The sequence below is a fragment of the Schistocerca serialis genome, chromosome 8 (genome assembly GCF_023864345.2).
Source record: "Schistocerca serialis cubense isolate TAMUIC-IGC-003099 chromosome 8, iqSchSeri2.2, whole genome shotgun sequence".
Lineage (NCBI taxonomy): Eukaryota > Metazoa > Arthropoda > Insecta > Orthoptera > Acrididae > Schistocerca > Schistocerca serialis.
In genome coordinates this window covers 505,585,941-505,604,686 of record NC_064645.1, presented here as the reverse complement: position 1 = coordinate 505,604,686, position 18,746 = coordinate 505,585,941, and the positions used below count along the sequence as shown (strand labels likewise).

At 37.5% G+C, this 18,746-nt stretch overlaps 1 protein-coding gene across 1 annotated transcript in view; it reads left to right on the top strand.

Moving 5' to 3' along the window:
• The window catches only part of LOC126416672 (centrosomal protein of 104 kDa), a 412,118-nt gene that overhangs the window by 380,039 nt on the left and 13,333 nt on the right, over positions 1–18,746 (top strand). The window contains exons 14-15 of the mRNA XM_050084474.1: positions 5,970–6,115; positions 8,664–8,765. Coding sequence (XP_049940431.1) covers positions 5,970–6,115; positions 8,664–8,765 — 248 coding nt within the window. The remainder of the gene's footprint in view (positions 1–5,969; positions 6,116–8,663; positions 8,766–18,746) is intronic.

Genomic DNA, 18,746 nt, shown 5'->3' with positions numbered 1-18,746 from the left:
TTTTGCATTAAGATGTAATGGTTCACACAATCAAAAACCCTAGCTAAGCCACAAAATGTTCCCAGTGGTAATAATGTATGTGTTACTGATTCTAGTATATCATCTGTCAAGGTTCAGTTGACAGTCCTTTTTGAAATCCAAACTGTTTGCTAATGAATATGCTTTTATGTACTAAGTAAGTATGAAGGCTATTGTACAATTATCTTCTCAAAATTTTTTTGAAAATACTAGCAGTAATGAGATGGACCAGTAATTCTTCACTAATGTTTTGCCTTCTTTTTTTGTGGAGTGGCTTGACAAAAGCCTGTTTAAGTCTCCAAGTAACTCAATAAATTACAGAGTTCAGCTGAACGATATTTCATTATTTTACTAATGATTTCATCATAAAACCTTAAATATTTATTTTTAAGGGGTTGATAAACTTTATGTTTCTTTTGGAGGTATCGGCTGTAGTTGAATTTTGTCAAACTTGTTTTGGAAGGCTTTCCTTAGGGACTTTGGGCTATCTGCTAATGGAGTGTTCAAACCCCAATTATATGCCACTGACAGAACAATGTTATTAAAAGTTCCTGCAATTTTAGAGATCTCTTTGACCAGTTCATTATCTACCTTAAAAGAAATTTCTTAATTTACTTGATTTTTTTGCGAAAGTACATAAATTTTGATGTACTCCTGACTTTTCTTACAATTTTACAATAGAGGTTATTATGCAATTTACCTTTATCATCCATATCCCTTAATGCCAAGTAGAGTCGTTATGTTGACACAATTACCTCCAGTCAGTGTATACTGTTTCATAAATCATTCCACATAAACTAAGAGCAATCACTGTAAATTAAATCCTGTGGATTCAGTTTCTGGAAAAAAGCAACATTGTCTCTGTGGAGAAGACTTTATTTCAGACACAGTCACATAACGTGATAAGTCATAATTGGTTTTGGCCACACATTGGCCAACTTCAGATTCTAAACGTTACAGGCCTCAACAACCTATGCTGATTGTTACAAAAGCATATGCCATACTCAAAAACCTTATCTGCACCAATCTACAACTTTGATACATATATTATTCAGCAAAATAAGACAGCAGTTTTTTTAGTGTGGTACAGGAAAAAGTCCTCAATGAGTACAAATAATGGAAAGACTGAATGTAATGACTTATTGTATGGTTTTTGCATTAAGTGGTTCACAGCCACATAAACAAGGTGGAAAACATCGCTAAGTTTTCGGACTTGTGGACAATGCCCTTCTTCAGTTCTAACAAGCAAACATGGCACTGATGAGCTCACAATGCCATAGACAGGGAAGTTGTGTGGAAAACGATGAAGTGGGAGAATGTTTTGGGAGACAGGGATGGAACAGAGGAAGAGGGAGACTGCAAAGGAGAAAGTGTGGATGTAGAGTGATGGGTGAAGTGGGGCACATGGGATATGGCTGGTCCATTCTTATGCCACCTTTACTTCCAACTGCTTTACACATAGCTCTGAGTCATATCACTGTGTCAGACTCAGATGCAAGACCTGTCCTATGCACCCACCAGCATATGCCTTTCCAGTATGGTCAAAGGCCTATCCTACTTCATCAGATTCAGGGCTACCTGTGAAAGTACCCATGTCATATGCCATCTCTGTTAAACTGTTGTACAAATTCAGATGTGCACATGACCACCAACCAGCTGCCAACCCAAATGGATGGTCACCACCAAACTGTGGGCAAGAGCAGAATTGACCACCCAGAGGGAGAACACAATGTTGAGTACAACATCCTGGATTCCATGACTGCTTCACAATCCATGCAATCTGTAATCCCCACCTCATTCCTAACATCATCTTCATTGTAATAAACAGACATGAATTATCCTCACAACATATCTTCAATCCCACAATCTTTCTGGTCTCAGTTTCTGCTAGACCCTGCCTTACACCCATCTCCATTCTTGTCATGCCCCTCTCTCCATCCCATCAATCCACACTCACACTTTCCTCTCTGCAATCTCTTTCTTCCTCTGTTCCATCTCACCCTGCCAGACCACTGAGTGTCACATGCAAAGCCCCTACCTACACCAGGGTGAGCTCACTGGGACCACAGTCCTATTCTGTTCTCTTGCCAAATCTCCCTTGGACCTCAGCCAACCTTCCTCTCATCCAATCCACATGACACAGCACATCACCCCAGTAGAGCAGCAGTGTCAGTTCAGGGTAGCCATGTGTATGTACAGTATATGTGCATTCTTTATTAGTTCACTCTGAAGGAGCACACTGTCCAAAAGCTTCGCAACATTTTCAGACTTGCTGACACTCTTAACTCACTGGTAAATAGCTGAGAGCTGTGATCACTTCCTGTCTCACATAAGAAACATCCATGCAGTAGATTTCAATAAATAGTAGTTATCTGATTATTTAGTGGCAAATTCAAAGTACATCAAAAATAATTGTAGCACTGCATTGTCTCTGATCAGTTTTAGTTTTTTAAAAGAAACGGTGGGGAAGTAAGTTCTCCCCCTCCCTCTTTCTCTCTCTACCACCCCCCCCTCTCTTTCCCTCTCTCTCTCTCTCTCTCTCTCTCTCTATCTATCTATCTATCTATCTATCTATCTTCCTCTCTTTTTTTCAGTACTGTGGCCATTGAATGGTGGAGTGACATCTTGGGTTTCACAGCAAAAAGACAGTTGAATGCAAATTTTTAAATTCTGTTTTAATTTCAGTATATTTGTTTCATTATATGTGTGGACCCCAAATGATCGTACATCATTACTCTCTCACTAAAGGCCTAAACTTAAGATGAAACTTCATGGAATTTTCTTAAGTAATACATTTCCGTTTTTTCATAAATTAATCTAACTGTATACATATGATACTGGAAAAGTCCTCAGAGTTAATGGAAGGATTAAAGTATAGTTGAGGCATTGAGTAACTGACAGACGCATAGACAAGACTAAAAACAGTACTGATCTTTCAGGTAACATTCTTATTTAAAAAAAAAAAAAAAATATCACACATACAACCATACACACACATGGCTACATTGTTCTGGCAAACTACATAGCCATAGCACTGTAGTTATACAGTCACAAATGAGCATACAAGATGTCTTAAAAAAGAAACCAAACTTTTGAAGTAGCACACCAACCAGCAGAGAGAGCTGTTGTTAGCAGCATTTCACTCTGATTACTAGTCGGCAAGCTACAGCTACTGATGTCATATTATAACCTTGTGCTGAAGTGAGCAAATGCACAAGCTGCACATCAGGTTAGTGCTAAAGTGACAGTGAAAAATCTGGAAGTAGTGTGTGTGTGTGTGAGAGAGAGAGAGAGAGAGAGAGAGAGAGAGAGAGAGAGAGAGGAAGGGGGGGGGGGGGGGGGGGACAGAGCAAGCAGCAGGAAGTCACACACAGTGCTATGAGTGGTAAAGCATTTTCAACAGAGTAGAATGTCAGTCGGTGACAGTCCCAAGCCTGGACAACCTTCCATATCAATAAATGATGACCATGTCATGAGAGTTCATGCTGTGATTCTCATAAATTGTCATTTAACTGTTTGAGAAGTTACTGACAAATCCTTGTGCAAGTGAGCAATGCTTTGCATAGGAAGTGACCAGAATAGTGGGAAAACCAGACTTGGATGTTGTATCATAAGAATGTGCTGGCTCAAGCATTATTCTTGTCTGCAGCTATCTAGTAAAATATCACATTCCTGTTGTGCCCAGTCCACTGCATTCTTCAGACATAGCCCCAGCAGACTTTTTCTTGTTGCCCAAACTTAAAATCATGTTGAAAGGATGTCATTTCCAAACTATAGAGGAGATTCAGGACAGTGCAGCATGAGACCTACATGCCGTTTGCCTGTTTTATTTCCTCATTGATGATCCTTGGTGTCAATGTACTGTGTTGCTATACTGGCTGAAAAATGGGGTGTGGAAAACAAAACTGACTACTTTAAACGATGTAGCTGACAGATGCACATTTGCGTTTCACAGTTCTTTACTTTCACTGTTCACAACTGCCCCCCCCTCCCCAATATTACACAGTTATATGGCCACTGCACTATTGGATAACTTTCATTCATAGTTTGCAGGCAAAACCTCCACAAACTGCTACAATAGTTTACTGTTGAACATCTATGAGCCATAAAAACCTAACCACACATTTCATAGTTCTTGTAGTATAATAAGGTACATATGGAACAGACACTGTCATTATTTTAACATACGGCGTAATTGTGTTACACTTTCTTCACAGTTAAGTTGATGCATTGTTGTCGTTTTAACCAACCTACAGAAATTACAATTTAAACTTAACTCATTTGATTCATTGAATACATTGAAAACTTGGTTCTTTTTAACAGTTTTTTCTACTACAAGCGTTAGGCCAAATTATTTGTTTAAATGATGAAATTAACAGATAGTGTTATGCAAACAATACTTTTGACAAAACTGTTGATTACATTGGAATTAATTAAGAGCTGACTTTGCTGACATGTTTTCGAATAGAGCCAAAAAAATACTTAAATAATGGCAGTGTTTCATCTCCCAAATGTTTATAATTAGTACAGAATTTACATTTGTTTATAAGTCAACAATAGAATTTAAGTTATGAAGCAATTACAGATTTCACCCTCTAATGAAAGGTATTAACTAGGAATAGTCAAAATAAATTAGAAAATCAATTATAGACGTAAAACTAAGCACAAAATAAGATTGGTGCAATATTCTTTAAAACTAAGCGCCAACCTATTTCTTTTATGAAAATGCAGTTTATACTCATGCATATTAATGATAATTAGTTAAAAGTGAAAAAAACGAATTTAAGGAGGCAGATGGCAAAACGAGAGGGGAAGTAAAAATATCCCAGTTTGCTTCATCAAACTGTCCCAGAAAATATGTTCCAGGACGCTTTCCAAAAGTGGAAGAAATGATGGGAACAATGTATTGCCAGTTGTTGTTGTTGTTGTGGTCTTCAGTCCTGAGACTGGTTTGATGCAGCTCTCCATGCTACTCTATCCTGTGCAAGCTTCTTCATCTCCCAGTACCTACTGCAACCTACATCCTTCTGAATCTGCTTAGTGTATTCATCTCTTGGTCTCCCTCTACGATTTTTACCCTCCACGCTGCCCTCCAATTCTAAATTTGTGATCCCTTGATGCCTCAAAACATGTCCTACCAACCGATCCCTTCTTCTAGTCAAGTTGTGCCACAAACTTCTCTTCTCCCCAATCCTATTCAATACCTCCTCATTAGTTACGTGATCTACCCACCTTATCTTCAGCATTCTTCTGTAGCACCACATTTCGAAAGCTTCTATTCTCTTCTTGTCCAAACTGGTTATCGTCCATGTATTGCCAGTAGAGGGGTTATTTTGAGGGGGACAGTCGTTAATTTCTTTTTGAATGCACCATATATTTATTCTTTCCTAGGAAATTTAGAGCCTTCTGTGTATCATCTTACTCTCAATATAGGTGGTAAGCAAGAGTGCATGTAGAAAGGAATTTTCTGCATTGATAACAATGGTATAAATGTTTCACATATTGAAAGTTGCATTATAATCTACTTTGCTTTATATTGCAGTAAATAACATCATTCTAAAAGTAACTGCTTCAAAATATCACCTCTGTTACCATATGATATATTCATCACTATTTCATGTTATACTACAGTCTATAATTTTATCTACTAGATAATTTTTGAGGGACAGACAGGGGGGCCACAAGTACTACAATATTTGAGTTTCACTGTCAATATTAAGCCATAATTCTACACTCTCTTAGGTCATCATATAGCACAAATAACCAGGATCACTAAATTTTGTCATTATAAAATGTTTACTGGTAGATGCTGAACATTTTTTTCCCCTCATGGCTATGCAGGAGCAGTTTTTTGGGTTTCATATAAATATTCAAAAGAGATTTTCTTATGTGGTAAAATCAACCTTCTGCTCTCCAGACACGTTTCATTTCTTTGCAATTTTTGTTGACAGAATGTGTATTTTCTGCCTTGTGAGAGCAGAAAACTTCACCGAGGAAGGATTAAATATACATTACTGGCGTTCATGTCCCATGTTAACACGTTGTGTGCACTGCAAGCAAGTTGTTGAGATATCAGTCCTGTCGCATCATCTGACAGGTAAGAAGACAACATTCTGGCATGTAACATTAAACCTATAGGAAAATAAATTTTCAGTTAGAAAATTAAATTTAATGAAAAATTGAATTTAATTTTTTGCCATCAGTATTACATAATATCTACATACATAACTTACTATTTTGTGAATCATGTGATACACTTTGTGTACATGTTGCATTCATCTGACTAAATTTTAAGCAGTAGTGCCATTTCTCACATAATTTTCAAGAATGTATATATGGTCCTCTGTTCAGCAAACCACAGTATTACAAGTCCCAATTTATGCTACAGACAGAATACATGTCTAATATAGAAATGAACATTCCAAAATTATATGCATGCAAAAAACATAATAAAAGTATGAATTGCTCAAAAAATATTCATTCTTGTAAGTCTTAGCAGAACTCATTATTTTCTGTATTCAGTAAATAATGAACAGATTATCACAGAAAAAAATGACAATTGCTTCCTCTGTAATAATTTTTTGATAGGTACCAAAATTGTGTGAAAAGCCTATTTTAAAAAAGTTCAACACAGCCTGCATATCCACAAAGGTCTCCTGTTGACTAACTCTCAGCAGTAAGTTGCTCCAACCTGTTACCTGTTAATTATAACATGCTTGGACCTCTTCCTGGCATGTTTTCCCCAAGACACAGATGTTGTTGCTCAAGCCCATCTGAGATTGTCCAGTGTGAGAAGGATTATTGCAATAATATAAATTCCAACCATCCAAAGTATTCTCCATCAGGTTCATGTCAACAAATCGTACACTTAGTTTGTTCTTGGAGGAAAGTGTTTAGAAGATGGGTGCAGAGTACTTGTGCATTATCAATTTGATGGATAAAGATATTTCTGAAATATTGACTGTCGGGCTGTACAATAGGATGGAGAATCCTGTTATCAATACACATCCATATATGATACCCCTCCAAACATGACTTTACCCCCCCCCCCTCCCTTGCCTGAGATGTGTTTTGTTATCACTGTTCTATGATGAACATCAGGCGTTAGACAGCTCTATCACACATCAGTGAAGAGAACCTTATGCCACGATTACAAGTCTACCATTTCTCACTTTACTCACACACCATAGTGATGGGGGATTTGTACTGTTGCTCCTAATGGATGCTTAGAGCCCAAATTTGTCATATGGAAATGGTTGTGCCCTGTCAGAGTTGATGCAATACTCCCAGTAGCCTTCAAAACACAGCACACAGTTCCATTCCATTCTCTTCAGGTTACCAAAGAGTTACAACTTGTACGCGGTGATCATCAACTGTTGATGCTGATTGAACGTGACCACTAAGAGGCAAATCTTCACTGTTGTGTATCTAATGAAGGTGGATGAACATTCAGATGAAGTCACTATGATGTACACTATTTGATGGGCAAATTCCTGTGTTGATAACTCTTTTTGCAGTGAAGTTGCTACATGTGCACAGTCTGACTTTAAAATGGTCCTTCAAGTCATGCTGACAAATTCACATTCATGATTGGCAATGCAATGCACACCACTCAAGTGCACTGACTGCAGGTTTACTTGTACCTCCATTACACAGGTGGCTGTGTGAAGTGATTTCCTGTGAGCAAAAGAGTACTGAGAAGGAAATTTCTCTTACAAAAAATTATGCAAGTTCTTATGGTGAGGATACCAATTTTTTTTTTTAAGTTTGTATTCAAATATACGTGTACTGCATGTAGGCATTCTGCCTTCATGCCACAACTAAAAGTGAGTGACCCCTTTCAAAGATTGATATAAAGCATTTTTCTAACTGTTTGATGCAATCCAGCCAGAATGCAATATCATTTCTTATAAAACCACTTTAATTGAAAGTTCTTTTTATCTATAAGATTACTCACAAACTATTGTAACCAAACAATACCTTTTAAACAGACGTCTTGGATTACTGCATCTTTTGCCTATGCTGCTAAGGGAAACAAAATGAACTTATCGTGCACTATAAATAATTGGTGTCAGATGTTATGTTACAGTCACTGCTTTATGCCGCTTGTTTACTCAAAATGACAAGCAACTGTTCATAGCAGAAAATATTCACTTCTAAGTAACCACTAATTTGACACAATAAGTTGTACATAGACCACAAAGGAGAAATGATTATTGCTTTTCCTTGTCCATTGAGAAACATATGAAATTCAGGCCCTTCACAGATTTAATTGCCAATATAAGCAAAGTGTCCCACAGTAAGATGTCATTTCCCAGCAGAACAATACACTTTTCTATAAATACCAAATGTATACTCATCCTTAATTTTGTGGTTCGCAATCTGCTTTAGAATCTAGTTAATGCAAAAGCACACACTATTTAAAACTGTAATACGTTTACATTTCTTTTAAATGAATCTGAGAGGTGGCACTCAAAATTTCAGACTTTACATTTTCTTCCTTTCTCATATTTTTCAATTCTCGATATTGGACAAAAACACTGTAAGATCAAACATGCAAACTTTTAATATGATTGATCTTTGCTAAATTGACAACAGAAAAATTAACAGATTTCAAAAAAATATCAATGAAACTGTATTTACAGATGAATGTGACATGCGACACCTGTACAAGAAATGTGAGCGTTGCACTGAAGCCATCCTGGAAGATTATTTTGATGACCACATCAACTCTACTGAATGTGTCCGTAAGTAATCAACAATGATAGATGCTGAAAACATTAGAGTCTTAGAATATTATTTACAGTAAATCAGTAATTGTTCTGGATTTTTTTCCCAAAGAAATAAACATAAAACCAGAACATTACTCCAGTGCTTTAAAGAGAAGAAAGGAAACAATTTTTTTTTTTTTTGGCAGAATATATTATGCTGTTTTTAATTTTTTAATGAAATAATGACCAGTTATAGGTGTTAGATCTTGTTTAAAGGGACACATTGCAGTGCTCCATTGTTTTTGGTTATTTAGATTTCGTAATGATAGTCAACAACGTGACTGAAAGTTATCTATCAGATAAAAACTTTAACGGGACAAGCCGACATCAGTCAACAATAAAATTTTAATCCACTCAATCAGTTAACTGCTATTGTAGAAGACTGGACTGAGGTAAATAGCCCCAGATCTATGATACTTCCGAACCGGGGCATAAACTTGATAGTGACACCCCCTCTCCCTCCCCCTCGAGCTTTTGAGTTAGAACGTCAAAAATTAAAAACAAAAAAAATTGATTTTTCAAAATTATGTTCATTTTGTAGCACACATCTTTCTGAAGACTTTTGTATATAAAATATATATGTTCGAGGAAATGTAAGACATGTTATTTGGTCTTAAGTGTGCCAGAGTGCAGTGCCACACCTCTTTACACAGCATTCTTCTATCGCACATCACTATATTTCACTCTGTGGAATTGAAACGTGTATATTTTGTAATGAGAACCATCAAACCTATATTCAGGACTGTGGAAATTAAAATGTCCTGTGGTGCTTCTTCTTCTCCCAGTCGGCTGGTTTGACATCCTGTCTTCCTTAAAAAAAGAAACTCGTAATTAATACTGGGTGGTATTATTTGTGACCAGGAGAATAAGAACTCTTCATAAAATTTGTACTCTTTGTTGCCTATTAGCTAATAACTTTCTCTTTTGTTTGACATAAAGTTAAATATTAAAACTAAAAGCTAAACTCCCCCTGAACAGGTCATGAAGGTCCAGCAGTAATTAAATATAGGAAACATAAAACCAGTAAAGATAGAGACAACCAAGATGGTACACATTTCTTCAATCCTTAGGTCCCAGCATTCTTTTCTCTCTAATCTTGCTACAGCTTTAGATTCCATGCTTTCCTTTCTACAAAAGAATCTATTACCTCATGAAAGTTCATCATATTGCTACATGAAACATTAAAATGTCATTGTCTAATACCGAAAAAGCGGTTGTACAAGTAATACCCAATACTGGTGTGATTTCTTGATTTGATTACATCTGCTTTGTCACTGTCTGCTACATAAAACAAAATAGGCCTTTCTAATATTGCAGCAATTGTAACACACGCCAAATATAAGCGAAACGGCTTTGGTACAAATGGTGATTTTTGTTTACCTCATTTACATAAATAACATGATGGAACATAATTCACGAAATACCAAATCAAATGTCTATTAGGTCTAGAACTAGCAAAAAGTTTTATGTTAGTAAATAATTTCACATTTCATTCATACATTCCAGTTTCTCAACTATGAGTCTGAAAAGTAGTAGTATGAAATTTTTATATAAAGTTGGAATCATCATATTCTTCCATATAATCTGTGTGATGTCCTCCTTGCTTCTCCTTCCTTGTTCTAGCAAACAATCTTGTCATCACTAATTCTGTAACTATTCCTGCCACTGTCAAAACTTATTCTCCAGTTAACTTCAGTAACACTGCCAGAATCACAGATACAGTTATCTCACATTTATGTTCCAGTTAGATGTTATTACATGTTTGAACAACACACTTTTTCACACTGTTCTGAGAATAGAAATTAAAGCATCTGTTAACTGGGGACTGTACAACTGGTAATGTAGCAATCTGGCAAAACTTTTCTGTCAAAATTTCATTCTGCTGGACACACAGAGAAGATAATATATGATCTTTCTTTATTTCCACCCTGGTAATCTGAATCTATGGATTTCACTATTAATTATAACTACAATGATCATTTGCTCACCCAGTCAATCACATAAACAAACAGTGATTGGCATTCACCTGTTCAGGTTTATTCGGCTTGCCTCACATAGCCCCACCCCCTTTTGTCTGCAGGAAAGTTTTTTGTTTCTACATGCAACAGAGTTCCCCTGGCAGAGACATCATGTACACTATGCATGCATTCAAAAATCAACTTATGATTTGTTCAGAAATCAACATAGAATGTGTTCATAAACCAATTGGGATGCATTTCAAAATCATATGAATGACTGATGGGCCAAAGTGCACTGGATGCTAGGTGTTTTGTGAGACAAGGTTTTTTCATTCAAGAATATGAATCTGGAGGTCCCTGAAATTGCCACCCAGGGCAGATATATGGGTGCAACACAGATTATACATCCACTGAAGAATAATAATGTCGGTGGTATTCTCCTAAAACCTGTAATAATAATCATTCAATTCAGTTACTCAAAAATGTGCTAACTTTGAATTTATTATTATTTCTTAGTTATGTACATTAGCCTCAGGTCACAGGTATTAGAGCCAATTTCAACTTGTTACCAAGTCATTGTCAGATGATATGTTTAAAAAGAAATAAAAAGGGGATTAGTAAAACGCTAAGAAACTACATTAAAAAACAAGCTAATTTGTATACACAATTGTCATACTTCATTACGTTATGTAGTAACTTATCAGATGAATATACTTGGGTAGGCAATCATATAATTGATCAGTACAGTGGAACAGGTAGTACCTAAAATCTCCCACAGATGTCACCAAACATATTAGAAAGCACAACTGGCATATTCTAACTTGCACTTGTGTACTTAGGGTCAACACTGTGAACTCCTATGTGGGCCTGTTCAGTTGAAAAATTACTAAGTATTCAAGTAGACATACATGTGTATAGAAATTAGTTTGATTTGTAATATAATTTTCTAGCATTTTATAACCTCCACCCCCAAATTCTTTATTTTTAAACAGATCACATGATGATGACTTGATAAGTTGAAACCAGTAATGATAACATTTGTGTGATCTGAGGCTGAAATCTATACTAATAAAAAACCTGTAAACTGTTCTCTGTCTGTCTGAACATACTTCTCCAAAACTACAGAATGAATTTTCATGGAGCTTCCACATTTGACTTGAGCATTGTTTTGGGCACAATATATGCTTTATTACACCAAAATCAGACTGCAGAAAAAACAGAAATCATAACTGAAAGTTTTATCCACACTAATTTTATAAATGTGAAAGTAACTCTCCCATTATACTTTCACGACCAATCCACTGAACTGATTTTGATGAAATTTGGTATGAAGAGAGGTTGAAAACTGAGGAAGAACATATGCTTCTTTATAAAGTGTGTAATACAAGATACTTATTGATTTGAAGAATATTATATGAATTAGAGAAAACTATTTACTCTTCAAGAGCTATTTACACTTCTACTTTGATCTCTATCACGTCTGTGAAAATGCTTTTTTGGCTGCATAAAATGATTCAAAGGACTGAATGCAATGTTCAGTGTGTTCAACCCATACTTCCACACTATTTATTTCATAATGTACATGTTGTATAATGTATAGCTACTTCAATAGCACAATGCTCCTGCCTATGACCGTCTGTACACACTGCTTGGCAGTGGCACTGCACATGTCGATGCATCATGTGTTGCGACAGCTTGGGAGGAGAGAGAGTGGGGTGCACATTATGAGCTATGCTTACCCAACAGTAGATATGTGAGGTACCTGATGTTATTGCACGTACAGTACTGTACTTACTCACCATCACTCCTCATAACCAAACTTCTGATATGCGAGCACAGCCATGGGTAACAGCTAGTATATAATAAATAAATAATAAGGTGGGCACTGTAATTCCCTAAGGCAATATACCTATCCTGACCAACATTTTTTTAATTTTCAACTCTTTAGCACAAATTGATGGCATTGTTTCACAGGTCTCCTCAACTCCCCACATTACCCAAGCCATTTAGGGCAGAATTTGAAGCAAAAGCACTCCATTTTGTAATCTAACAATAATTGCCCATTTGTGGTGTTATGTAGTGTGTCCCCAAGAGGAATACATATTACATATTTTCCTTATGTATTTCAATTTATGTTTCAATCAAAATACATCTGGCAAAAAGCCATATGTATTTGCATTGCAGAGCATCTCATTTAATGGATATTAGGGATTCTGGATCAGTACAGACATAGGAAGACAGCTGATAACAGAGAATCAAACATCCTTTTCATATTCCAGTGTATATGTGACAACCAGGAAGTCTTTCTCAGTGGAGACATGACTATATACTGAGCTATCTGTGCAATGTATTTGAGAGGCAGACATGAAAGCCAGCGTGTCTCAAATGGCACAACATTAGTCTACCTAACAGTATAGACAAAATGTTCACATATAACTATCAGCTGTATCTTTCAGTGAGTACAGACAGTAATGGAATGAGAGAGGATGGAAAATGAAGATCTATTCCGATTATAATGTATGCTAAAGAAACAATGTGGCACAGCACATTACGTAGTAGTACCAATGACCCCCCCCCACAAACCATTGATATTGCCATGGCAGTGAGGCTTACATGCCTTGGTGGTATAGATTGGCGTACTATAGATGCAACCACATGAGAGGGATCTCTGTGGAGAGGCTAAGCTATGGTTCCAGAAAGGGGGCAGCAGCCTTTCCAGTAGTTGCAGGGTTAACAGTCTGGCTGACTGATTGATCTGGCCATGTAATATTACCTGGCATGACCTTGACCTAGGTGTTTTCATACTGTAGCACGGCTAAAAGTAAGGGGAAATTACTGCCCCGGCAGAGACTACTCCAGATGATGATGTCATCAGAGAAAACAAATCTGATGTTCTACAGTTTAGAGAATGGAATATTAGATCCCTTACTCAGGTAGTTTAGCAAATATGAAAAGGTAAAGGGTAGGTTGAAAGTAGATATAGTGGTAATTCGTGAAGTACGGGAGCTGCGGTGTCAGCCACCATCTGGTTGGCTGCACTTTAAAACATGTGTGCTGCCAGTTACGCCACCTTGTTTCCTACAGCTGCCATCATGACATGGGGTGCTACCACAAATGCTTAAGCTGCTGTGAATGATGTGCAAGCATCCCCTCTACAAAGCTCCAGTAGCACATGTACTTAAGTTCAAACATTGATGCACAGAGCCCATTTTGTTGTTAGCCATTTCATAGTGGTAGGACTTGTCATCCGCAGAATTGTCATTCTATTGAAGTCTGCCTGAATTGTAAACCTTTGCATCTGTAGGTATTTCAACATTCAAATCTACTGTTAGTAACTGATGCTGGAACCACAGTAAACAAAGTTATGTATTACTTTTCCTGTTTGATATTAGCCCTAGATTAAATTAATATCTGAATTCTCTGTCCATGAACCACATCTGTTCTTCACTCCTGTATCCACTACAGAACCATAAAGCCTGCAAAGAAAGTTACAACAGGGGCAATAACAGGACTTCTGGTCATGTGAGCACAGGTCTATCAACACAAAGTCAAACAGAGGTAACACAGGAGTAATGAAAAAGAAAAAAGAAATGTGGGTAATGAAAAGCAGCGCAGTGAACAGATTATCATAGCCACCACAGCCCAGCACAATATCACAAATATAGACGCCAAGTACTTCCACACATGATGAAGAGACTGAAGAATCTGTTATGAGATAAAAAAATCATTCAGGACCTTAAGGAAGGCAAAAATTTAATTGTGATGGGTGACAAGGGTTTTCATATCAGGGAAGGGAATGAAAAAAAATAGTAGGAGAGAGGAATAAAACAAGAAGCCACCTAATAGAATTTTACCCAAAGCACAATTTAATGATTGATAATACCTGGATTAAACATAATAACAAAGTTTGTATACATCAAAGAGACCTAGAGACATTGGAAGGTTTCAGATTAATGACATGAGACTGTGCTGAAAAGCATTGAATCGAAATTTTTAATGTGAAGACTCTTTAAGTTTCTAAAATAAATCAAATATTAATAATGTTCTCTATCTTTATTCTCTGTGTTTACGCATTTGCAGCCTTTTCTCACCAGAGGGCTCTGAATTGTAGTGTGTAAAATGGCAGTGTATAATGTAATTATGTCGCTCCATGAGAAGCAGTGTGCTGTAATTGAGTTTCGAATTTGAAGAGTTTGTTCACACATGGAGCACCCTCTCCTTCACCATGTCAATGCCGGACAACACAAGCACTGCAACATAAGCAAAAAATCCGATGCCTTGTGTCCACTGTCATTTATTATCCTCTATACAGTCCCAACTGGGCCCCATCTGATCTTCATCTGTTTCCAAAACTTAAAGAACACGTTCAAGGACTTCACATAGTGATGAGGCAGTGCAAGCAGAGGTGAGGTTGTGGTTCCAACAACAAAGTTAAATATTCTACAGTGACAGTATCAACAAACTGGTGTCTCATAAGTGAAACGTTTTCATTGCCAGGGTGACATTCTTGAGAAATAGATATGTAGACATGAAAAGTATAGATGTAGACTGTTAATAAAATTTGCTTTATTTAAAATGCTTATAAGATTTTTCATATAAAAAATTTGGAGGCATTACTTTTCAGAACACCTTCATATAATATTAAGATAGATAGTTAAGAAATTAGATACTAAACTGCAAAATGTTTCCAGGAGCAGATGTGGGCGTCAACAATAATTAATTGATTAGTGAATGTGTACTAAAGCTGACGAAATTGCAAAAAGATAGGGAATGAAAGAGCGTGGTCTGGATAAGATCAGAGATTGGTGAGAGTTTCAGTGGGAACAATAGATAACAACTTATTGAAATAGACGAAAGAGAGACAACAAAGATGATGGCTAGCTTATTTGAGACATGAAATAGAAAAGACAACAGAGAAACAAGGTAAATGGACAAAGTGCAGAGAATCACACATGAGATATTATTAAGTGCAACTAATGAAAGGAGACATACAAAAATACATCAAATGAGCAGGCACAAGGAATAAAGATGTCTAAAACTGGGACAGAGAGAAAGTTCAAATGGAAAAGCAGAAATGGGCAGCAGAGAAATACGCTCTAAAAGCATGCATGATTGTAGGAAAGATAGATTCCTTATATATTTGGAGAAGTGAGAAGCATATGTATGAACATCAAGAACTCACTTGGCAATCTAGTGCTAAGCAAAGAAGGGAAAGCATAAAAAGACTCAACTCAAAACAAGGCACTGGATGTAAACAAAATTTGCTCAGAATTATTGAACAAACCATAACAAAAGTGTTTCACCTGATATATCAAACAATGGCAAATCCAGGATGGAAAGTAACAATATTATGAAAAGGAAAGCTGCTACTCACCATATATGGATATGCTGGGCCACAGATAGGCACAACAAAAAGAGTGACACAAAATAAGTTTTCAGCCAACAAGGCCTTCATCAAAAATACACACACAAAACACACACACACACACACACACACACACACACACACAAATGCACTCACAACACACATGACTGCAGTCTCTGGCATGTGGAAGTCACACTGCAAGCAGCAGCAGCAGTGCATGAGGGGAGTGGTAACTGGGTGGGGGTAAGGAGGAAGCTGGGGCAGAGAGGGGGAGAGGTGGAAGGGGTGGTAGTGGAAAAGGAGACAAGTAAAAAGACTGGGTGCATTGGTAAAATGAGGGCTGTATAATGCTGGAATGGGAACAGGCAAGGAGCTGGATGGGTGAGGACAATGACTGACGAAGGTAGAGGCCAAGAGGGTTACGGGAACATAGGATATATTGCAACGAGGGTTCCCAGCCGCGCAATTCAGAATAGCTGGTGCTGTTGGAAAGGATCAATATGGCACAGGCTGTGAAGCAGTCATTGAAATGAAGGATGTTGTGTTGGGCAGCGTGCTCAGCAATAGGGTGGTCCACTTGTTTACGGCCACATTTTGTTGGTGGCCTTTCATGTGGACAGACAACTTGTTGGTTGTCATGCTCACATAGCATGCAGCCTTTGTTAGTCATTGTCCTCACCCATTCAGCCCCTTGCCTGTTCCCATTCCAGCACTACACAGCCCTCACTCTATCAATGCACCCCGTCTTTTTACTTCTCTCCTTTTCTGCTACCCCACCTCCCACCCGCCCCTCCCCTGCCCACCGTCTAACCTCCGGACTACACCTAGCTGCCCTGCTATCCCTCCCCCTCCCTGCCCCAGCCTCTCCTTACCCCCACCCAATTGCCAGTCCCATCATGCACTGCTGCTGCTGCTCGCAGTGTAGCTTCAGCTACCAGAGACTGCTGTCATGGGTCTGTGTGAGCTGTGTTTGTATTTGCACGTGTGTGTATGTGTGTGTGTGTGTGTGTGTGAGCGAGAGATCTGTTTTTGACAAAGGCCTCATTGGCCGAAGGCTTATTTTGTGACAGTCTTTTGGTTGTCTCTATCTGCGACTCAGCATCTCCACTACATGGTGAGCAGCAACTTTCTGTTTCATAATATTGATCCACTTGATATATGGAACACATGAGAAGGATGAAAAATCCCCAGATTCAAAAAGACCCTACTCTCCATAATAATCCCAATACCAAAGAAGGTGGATGCTAACAGACAGGATTATCACCAAACCATCAGTTTAATAAATTATGGCTGCAAAATACTAACAATAATTAACTACAAAAAAAAAATTGGGAAACTGGTAGAAGCTGACCTGGGAGAGATCACTTTCAGTTCTGGAGAAATGTAGGAACACAAAAGGTAATACTGATATAACAACTTATCTTAGAAAATATATCGAAGAAAGATAGACCTACATTTACATCATTTGTTAATGTAAGAAAAGCTTTTGGCACTGTTGACTGGAATAAATTATTTGAATTCTGAAATTGTTGTAGATAAAATACAGAGAGCAGCTGGCCCAAAACCACACTGCAGTTATTAGAACTGAAGGAAACAGAAGGGAGGCAGTAGTTCAGAAGGGAGTAAGATGGGATTTCATGGCTTGCCTCATGTTGTTCAATTTGTACACAGGGAAAGCAGTGTGCATGAAACATAAGGGAAATTTGAAAAAGCAATTAAAGTTACAGGAGAAGAAAAAAACTTTTAGGTTTGTCATTGACATTGTGACTCTGTTAGAGGTGGCTAATGACTTGGGAGATCAGATAAACAGAAATGACAATCTCTCGAAAACAAGTTATATTACACAATACAATATTGCTGGGCCTATGTTATTCCAAATTACAATGCAATGTTCCTTTGGACATTTATGGGGATAAATACGATATTGTGTGCATGCATGTCCAAAGTGACATTGGCTCATAATTCGGAATAACGCAGGTACTGTAATATTGTACGTATCCACCAACACTGGGCAAGCAACTTTCAAGTAAAATTTCTCACCTGTACAGGAATATACACAATGGGTATATGAGTACAGGTAGTAGACATAAGGTTGATGACATATATGGTGGTTTGGGTCTGGCCCTGGGTCATGCTTGGGCAGCCTAATGGTAAGGCAATAAGTGGGAAAGCAGGGTTGAAGTCCCAGTCCAGCACAAGTTTCCATTCTTGTCATTCCATTATACAGCTAATAGTTGTCCATATTCACAACTGTGAATACATTTCATGCAAAATTATACAAGGCTGATGAAATGTAGCCAAATTACAGCTGGTGATGCTGATGTTATTTGATTATGAAATGAGACACTAAAGTAGTGAATGGGTTTTGATATTTGGCAGAAAAATAACTGACGATGACAAAAGTAAAGAGGATATATAATGCAGACTGATAGCAGCAAGAAAAACATTTTGTGAAAAGAAAAGAACAGATACTTGTTAATAACGAACCACCTGGACAGCCATGCATTTTAAAGCACCACTTCTGAAGTGGGGAGATGCAACAGACCCAAGTCAAATCTGTCCAACAGATCCAATGACAGAGATCAGTGTACTAGTTACTCTGGATGTGGGTTTTAGATGTTTTCCTACATAGAC